At 39.0% G+C, this 8,145-nt stretch overlaps 1 protein-coding gene across 1 annotated transcript in view; it reads right to left on the bottom strand.

Annotated features, from left to right (window-relative positions):
• The window catches only part of ST18 (ST18 C2H2C-type zinc finger transcription factor), a 166,774-nt gene that overhangs the window by 36,278 nt on the left and 122,351 nt on the right, over positions 1–8,145 (bottom strand). The window contains exons 7-10 of the mRNA XM_063326858.1: positions 6,853–6,987; positions 5,190–5,280; positions 3,557–3,661; positions 1,936–2,141 (exon numbers count right to left, since the gene is read on the bottom strand). Coding sequence (XP_063182928.1) covers positions 1,936–2,141; positions 3,557–3,661; positions 5,190–5,280; positions 6,853–6,987 — 537 coding nt within the window. The remainder of the gene's footprint in view (positions 1–1,935; positions 2,142–3,556; positions 3,662–5,189; positions 5,281–6,852; positions 6,988–8,145) is intronic.

Consider the following 8,145-nt stretch of genomic DNA (forward strand, 5'->3'; position numbering starts at 1 on the left):
CATCTCAATAGAGCAATGCATAAAAGCGTCATGATTCAGTTCTCCCTTTCCCCAGTGCAAATGAGAAAGGATTTATCATCTAGCCTGCTGTAATACTGTAGCACAAGCAAGAGGGTCTACATTTTTAGCAGTTACTACAGCTAACTTCAAACTATATTTAAAGAGAAAAAAAAGTGAATTTTCCACTATCCACCCTAAAAGACAAAAAATAAAGCAGGCTATGAGGGATGCATGTTTTGTTAACAAATCAAGTTTTATAAGTGCAGAATCCGCAGAGGGCTAATGACGGGCTTTTGGCTAGCTACATATTTACATAGGACACTGAACAAATCACTACATCATCAGCTTCTTACTTCCAACTTTTGTATATCTGCATAGTTAAAGCACTCACCTGCTCTTTTACTTTCACCTTTCCATTAAAATAATAGCTGCACACTGCAATCTTTGTAAGAACTACAGGCTGTAAACTTCAGCCCCAATATACATTATACATAAATTGCATATGTATGGATTTGCATTTGTATAAAAACATTTCATCATTTTTTCCTTGAAATGAACCTGTGAAATAGACATACATCTGTGCAAAGAGACAGCTAATAGGGAATATTCAATTTTACAAACAAAATTGGAAAATCTGCCACCCAAGAAGCTGGCGATGCACATATTTGCTTTCATTTGAACAAGCCTATTTTCCAGGCCAGATAAATATCTACTTTTCATTTGCAATTTTAAATAGGGTATTTATATATATACACAGACACATAGATACCTACAAACTATAACTGTGTGTGTGTGTACTCAAACACATACACAATTAAATATATAAATACACAAATTTTATAAATATATAAAACATATACAATGTTATGCAGTATTAGAAGATTATTATGTTATGTCATGTTATATTTTCTCGTATTATATATGTATATATACATATATAAAATTTTCTGCTTTTCTGTTCACCTTACTATGAATGTTCTCCTTTGTTGAGCCAAGCGGGGTACAATTTGTTCTCCTTTTTTGTTTTACTTTACTAAATTTTTTTGTCATGAAGAAAAGAGAAACCAACTGAAGAGTTTTTTGTCACATTGGTTTGGATCTATTTTCTTCTGTACCCAAATACGGTGCAATTAAACCCTTTCTTTCCATTCCCCCCATGGCAACAGAATCATTTGTTTCTTTGAACTAGAGAGTATTTTATAATGGTCAATACAATGGCAGAATGTTGCTGAAGTTTCCCATGGAGATTGTGACGAGCATCTGTAATAAATAATCAGTGTTTGCACTGTAGTATCTCATTTGTACAGAGTAGTACCTCAGGAAATCTGTAAGTGTTGCAAGCAGAGGAATCTTGATAACAATTTGATGCATTGGATATGTCTGCACTACAAATCTGATGTAGTACAGAAATATGAGATATCAAAACAATTCAGTCAAGACCTGGAAGTAATGCAGACAAGGCACATGGTAATCTAGGAGGAATAATACTTGTATGGATTAATCTAAAAGGTATCTGAAATGCTTTTTAAAACCTAACTTGTATTTCTCTGTACTACAATTCGTTACGTCTTTTGCAGAGACATTCCATGGTACTTCGCACGGCGGCATTCTATCATAAGGATACTACAATTTAGCCAGGGAAGAAGGTAACAGATAAGACATAACCCATTCCTTTTTACTCCTGCTTTCCCCTGATATTTGCTTTTAGAAGAAATATCAGAAAAGTAAACCTTAGAGTTATGACATTTAACATTCTAGAATTCTATATTCAGCAAACTAGTGATTATATTTAGCATTCTGGCCACAAGTGGTTAAAGATAACTCCTACAGAGATTTTTTGAACTCTAGAAGTTTGAAAGCAGAACAAGCAAAAAGAAAAAAAAAGTCATTGACATTTTGCCCATTTTCCAAGAGATAATGAAATTTCAAGCTTACATTCAAGGAACTGGGGTGTTTTTCGTCCTTGTGCCACAGGTGCTATTGTGCGTTTGCCAAAGACTTGTGCATCAAAGCTGGCATAATCAAATGGTACTTTCCCAAACTTCTCCTGTTCTTTCATCAGGGTGGCTCTGGAGGAGGTGATTGGCTGTGAATTTCTGTAATTATACTGAGCTACCTCAGGCTGCTTCGCTAAATTTGTCCTGCAGAGAGGAGGAAAAGAATGAATGAGAATTAGAAGAATATATAACCTTTAAACAACCTTTCCTTAAAAAATAGGGTACAGCTGTATCTCAGAATCAGAAAGTGTGCTGTTACCACATGCATATCTTACAGTTAGGTATATACAAGAAATAAATAATGTAAATATGGTGGCTGACCTGGTAGTCAGAGTACTTTGACTTCATACATGTTCAAAGCTGCGGACATAAAAAAACTAGTATTCTCTAGAAACGGTGTAGGCTAATTACAAAAAAGATACTGATTTACTTCTAGATTACCACTGTAGCATGGTAATTTCTTTATTTCTAAAAATTTTCTGGATTTTTGCTAGTTAAAGGACTTGTAGTTTTATGCATCACTATTGTTCTCAATTTACTGTGAATGAGTATGGTATAAATATAACATAAGATGATCCAAAATAATTGTTTCTGTTATTTGGGAGGAAAGAATGATTTATGGTGTGTTATTCCATTTAGTTACTGTTCAGTAACTACTTGTCTTTAGTAATTTCCTAAAGACTTTTCATATGTAGAGTTAAGGCACGTGCAGTTGGCAGACACATGGACATAATATTCTGTAATGGCTCTGAAGGAACCATTAGAGCTGATCATGTCAATAATCCACAAATTAAAGTGTCCCCAAATAGACCTGAATATAATAGGTTGTAATGGTTGTGGTGCCAATGATGTGCAAATTATGCATGTCTGTAGGGTCCGTATAACTCTCAAACAAAATACAATTGCAATAAAAAATGTTTCCCCTTTTTGATGTCATTTTATAAAAAATAAATTGAACTAATTAAACCAATAAAATTAAAATAAATAAATTCAAAATATGAGTTATTCAACAGTGGAAAACAGAACGAGCAGTGTTCTCAACACTTTCAGATAACTGCAATGCCAATACAACACGCTACTTGGGATCACTGGAATATTCCTCTGAAAAGAATCATGAAATAAACGAGGATTGTGCTGCGAAAAGTGCAGTAAGGTCAAAGAGATCTTTAATCAAGTTTCAGTGGCCAAAATATTGTAACAAAGGAACAGTTCTCGAAAAGCGTTTAAAACATTTCAGCAAGATAGGAGATATGGTTTACAGGAGAAAGACATTAGAGAACCATTGATTAGGCTATTTTTGTTGAAGTAAGATCTGGTAGAATACCTTTGATTGCTTTTCAAAAGATGCGTCTGTTGTCTTTAATGTCAACCAGAAACACAAGAACCAGCAGAACATTGCGTGTTAATTTTGAGACACAGGCAAGTTATTTAGCTTTGCAGAGGTTCAGCTTGGAATACCGACTTACCTCTGCAGCTATATCTGAAAGCCCTGAGGAGAGAGAGCTCAGCAGAGTTTGTGTGGAAATATTTTGGAGAGACTAGTTCATGAGGGCTCCTACCTGTGAGTCTGATCGTGGCACTGCCCAGCTTTTGGAGACTCGAGCTGGTTCTTTTCCTGGGACATTGCCAACTTTTCAGCTGCAGCAATTGGACAACCAGAAAGGCTGTTTAAAAGCAAGGTGAAGAAAAGAAACAAGAAGAAAAAAAAAAGACAGCATTAAAATGAAATCTTAACTAAAGGAAACGTGTGCTGTAGAACCCAATGACTTCAAAATTCTCTGGTGCCCTGTGCATCTATGCAAGCTGCTGCTATTATAGCCCAGATTCATCTGTTTTTCAACCCTTAATGCAAAACTGTGAAATCCGTGTATTTGAGGTGATCTATCTGGAAACTGAATCACGTAGGAGTTTTCCACAGTTCAGCTTTGATGTTTTGTGGCTGGCAAGTCACTAGTAAATTTTTTGACAAATGACATTTACTTTATCAGCTAAACCATGCATATAAGCCTCCTGCTGATTAAAATGAAAGTGAATTTGGGAAAAAAACAGAGGTATCTGGGCAACTGTTACCAAAGAACACATTTTGTCATTTCAAGATGTGCTCTCTTTTTTTTTTTTTTTCCTATTTGCTTTATTAGATTAGAACATGTTTTCTTATCCTATTCATGGGTTGCTTATGACGCAGCTGATGCATTGCAAAGATGACTGGGGATTTAAAACAGGAAACACAATGAAAGATATTTACTGGTTCCTCATATATTCTTGTAGATGAGCTTGTAACATCTCCAGTAAAGACTAACTTTTTGTATTAAAGACAGTAACATAGTATGATAATCCTTGATTTTGTGCGCTCATATAACCAATGAATCAATCATCAGCAAAAAACAAAAAACCCACAAAAATTCAGTTCAACAAAGAAACTTGGTTAGAAATTTTTCTGTACCAAGCTTGATTGTAAGATTGACATTATATTTTTCCAGAAGCACTGTAATGGAATATTTTGGCTTGGTGGCTTCCAGCAGAAAGCAGTACTGACAAGAGCCGTGCCGACAGCAGTGGCTTGCTGGAGACAGAGCGCATCGGCTCTCTGCCTCACCTGCAGCCCAGCTGTGATTCCCCAGCTGCCTGTCTGGAAGGCTTTTCTCAATTTTATTTTCTCCCTGCAGGCAGCAAGTCAAACGGACAAGAGTGTTCCAAGTGGGAAGATGACATTCCTGAAGGTAATAAATGGAGTTAGTTTTTACAGGGATTCTAAAGTACTCCACTTAAAATTTCCTGTTTTGCTAAAAGGGAATGTGCCTTGATGGGAAGTTCCTGCCAAGGACTACCCTGTATGTGGTGCATAACGAAGAGTCTTCGGTTTCCGCTGGGTTTTCCAGTTGTAGCAATAATAATGAATTTGTTCATTCCTACCCATTTTACATGATGGTGTTTCACTGCGAAGACTGTAACAAAACTGTAGTTTGAAATCTCGTCTGTGAAAAAGACTAGTGGAATTTGCCATCCTCAGTGCTGCTGCCATTTTTTACATAATGAGATTAAAGACAAGTATTTGGTTATAAATAAGACAAGCTGCCCGAGCTCATAGGCATTCTGCAGTGTAGTATATAACATCCAATTCCAAGACGTGCCCATCGGTTTACTTCTGAGTACGCGTTAGATTTTAACTGGACAGGAACTTTTCTGATCTACCTTCTGTGTGTGTTGCGGTTGCTGTTGACATGTCCTCTTCCAGTGCATCCTGGGGTGGGGCACTTTAAAACATTTTCATGCATGGCAAGAACTAAACAAGAAGAAGAAAAAAAGAGGTGATAATAATATACATCGATTAAAAATACATATATGAAAAATATGAACATTTCTTCTTCAGATTCTCATTTGTGTCGCATTTTGACCACAAAAGAAAAGAAGGAAAAAAAGAAGGAAAAGAAAAGGGCCTACAACACAGCAAGGCTGGTGCCTCCAGCATATATAACTTTATCCCTGCACCACTGTAGTGTGGCTTCCCACATGCACATCTTCCCACATAGTTTCTATGGACTTCAAAAGAGCAAAGGCAGAAGCCAGCAAGGATGCTACGTCATGAAGCCCTTTGCCCTCTGATTCATACACCACTAACACAGTTGACTCCAAAAAGCGTGCACATTTCTTATGCCCTTTGATGTGCAATGTTTTTACTAAGGGTGAGATGTATGTCTGTGTAAAACAGAACAGGTCTTTGTATGTTTGCTCTCATGACTTCCATACTGCACTACCCCTTTGGGTGCACAGTGCTTCAAAAAAGGTGACTGTTCAGAAAACTGGTTTGTTCTGTCAGGAACGAATTTGAGATTACAGATAATTACGGGTTGCGATTTTTTGCCAGCAGGACAGAACACACCTGACTGGAAGTGTGATAATTAATAAGGACTTGTTAATTTTAACTTTTTAGAAAGGTAATGTTGCTAAGGCCTTCCAAACGCAGCAGCCTGCGTAACTCATCAGATGTTTCCATAAATACAGGTTAGTACCAGGTTTTAAAAAAAGGAGAGCTACAATTAGGAATAGGACATTGGTTTAATTCAAGTATCTTTTTAATTTGTTGTTTTGCATGCCACCACAAAAAAAAAATAATCTAAGTAACTAGGTTGTTTAAACAAATAGTTTCACATTAGGTTTTGGCTTATTATGCAGCATTTCATTGCATCACATTGCAGGATTACACACACACACACAAGCCAATGTAATCAGATCAGCACAGTTAGAAATAAGCAGGGAAATTCAGGCTAGACTGGGCATAAAAGGGCTAGCACGATACAGTCATATGAGAGGGACGTGCTGTGGACCACTGCTGGGATGTACTGATGGAAGTAACCTTTTTGAGCTTGGTGGTAAGGGCGACACTGGAAACGTCTCTGAATAAGCATGCCCAGGCCTCTTGGTTACTGGCAGTGAAAACCAGCAGCCTCAGTGCGTGATTATTGCAAACCAGGTCGCAGCTCTGAAACAAGCAGGTGCTTTCTGTGCTGCATGCCTTAGCAAAGGCACGGGCAAGCAAGATCTTGAAGATTCGTAAGAGTACAGCATGCAGGTCTGCCGGCAGCATGGGGATGGTTTGGCTCTGACCTTATTCTTCCCAGGCCACCTGAGGAGCCCACTGCTGTTCGTAACGCTACTGCTAAGGAGTACATGAGTGTGGAAAGTAAGACAGTGACTACAAGCTGGAGGGCAAAGAAAGTGCGATGGCTCCTCTCTCAGCCTCATTCCTCAGTCTCACCCAGAAAAAGTGGGCTGCTTCTCCAGCATGAGCACACACTACCCACAATACCGGTCCAGATCCAGTTGTTATTCTGGACTGCAGGGTGACGATACTCACTTTCTAGTGGCACTCTAACTTTGTGTGGACAGCCTGAGAGACTGCGGTGGTGAGGGTACAGCCCAGTCACGTGCCCTGTGCCATCACATCCTGGGATGGGACATTTGGTTTCTCTCTTTTCAGGCCTGGGTGAATCTGCAGAGAAATCAGATAAGGATTTTGTTTGGTTTTAGCCCCCGTCTGCACTCAGCTGAGCCACCCTAGCAGCATGATACTCTCTTTTTGTACTTCAGATGTAATTCCTACACAAAGTTTTAACAGAGATGTATGCGATTTAAGCATCTCTAGGTTTTTACACTGTGTCCTTTAAACAATGGCTCCCACCTCCCAATATGCCATTTATGTGCTGAACTATATAGCTTTTGGATTGCAGTGTCATTTATTCCATTCAGAGCCTCAAACAGGACAGAAGCCACAATCCAATAAGCCAGAAAACTGGCAGCATCAGCCAACAGCAAGATCTATAAAGGAATAAATAAAAAAAGCAGAAACAATCTTTTACTCTGCTAATGTCAGACTCCAGGAAGCTGGGACGACCAAATAAAAGCTGAGGTGTGAAACAAACAAACAAACAAACAAAAAGCATTTCAACCAGAAGCCATTCCTTAAATATCGCAGATCTCTAGGCTGTAGGTTCTTTGTTAGGAAACTGAATACATGCCACTTTACATTTGAGAGGCAAGGCAAGCAGCTCCCTCTGGTACACATGGCAATGCCGCTTTGTGGAGCAGCCCACAATGACAGTGAAAACATGGAGCAGCCGATACCCTTTCAAAGGCGAGGTCTCAGCCCAGCCCCACAGCCACCACTCTGTAATAGCCGCAGTGCATTCCCAGTTTTTGTTTCAAGCACCTAGAATCGTGCAAGAAGCACTGGTCAGAGAGCCTTTATTTGATTTCCAACGCAGGATCAAAAGTCTGGGCAAGAAAGGAATGAATTCTGGTCCAGAAATTCTCTTGTGAGAAATCTGGAGGAAGTGGCCGCATAAATTGCTGAGGATGGTTTTAGCTCCATCTGTGATTGGCTGCCAACAGCATTCGGCGCTGGGGGAGAAAACAGCTGCAGCCAGCACAGGGAGCAGCCTCCTTCAAGCTCGTTTTGTTGGACCGCGAGGTAGGACGTGCTTAGGGACAGGATCGCCAGAGACAGCTGAGGGTTAAACTTCCTGGCAAGGCTTGAGGTAAAAAAAAAAAGAAATAGGGAGGAAAGAAAATAGACTGAGCATCAACAGGAGACCACATGCTTTTGAGAATCACTCCAAATGGAAAGTGCTGCAATAGTGCACGGAAAATA

The sequence above is a fragment of the Chroicocephalus ridibundus genome, chromosome 2, assembly GCF_963924245.1.
Source record: "Chroicocephalus ridibundus chromosome 2, bChrRid1.1, whole genome shotgun sequence".
In the NCBI taxonomy this organism is placed as follows: domain Eukaryota; kingdom Metazoa; phylum Chordata; class Aves; order Charadriiformes; family Laridae; genus Chroicocephalus; species Chroicocephalus ridibundus.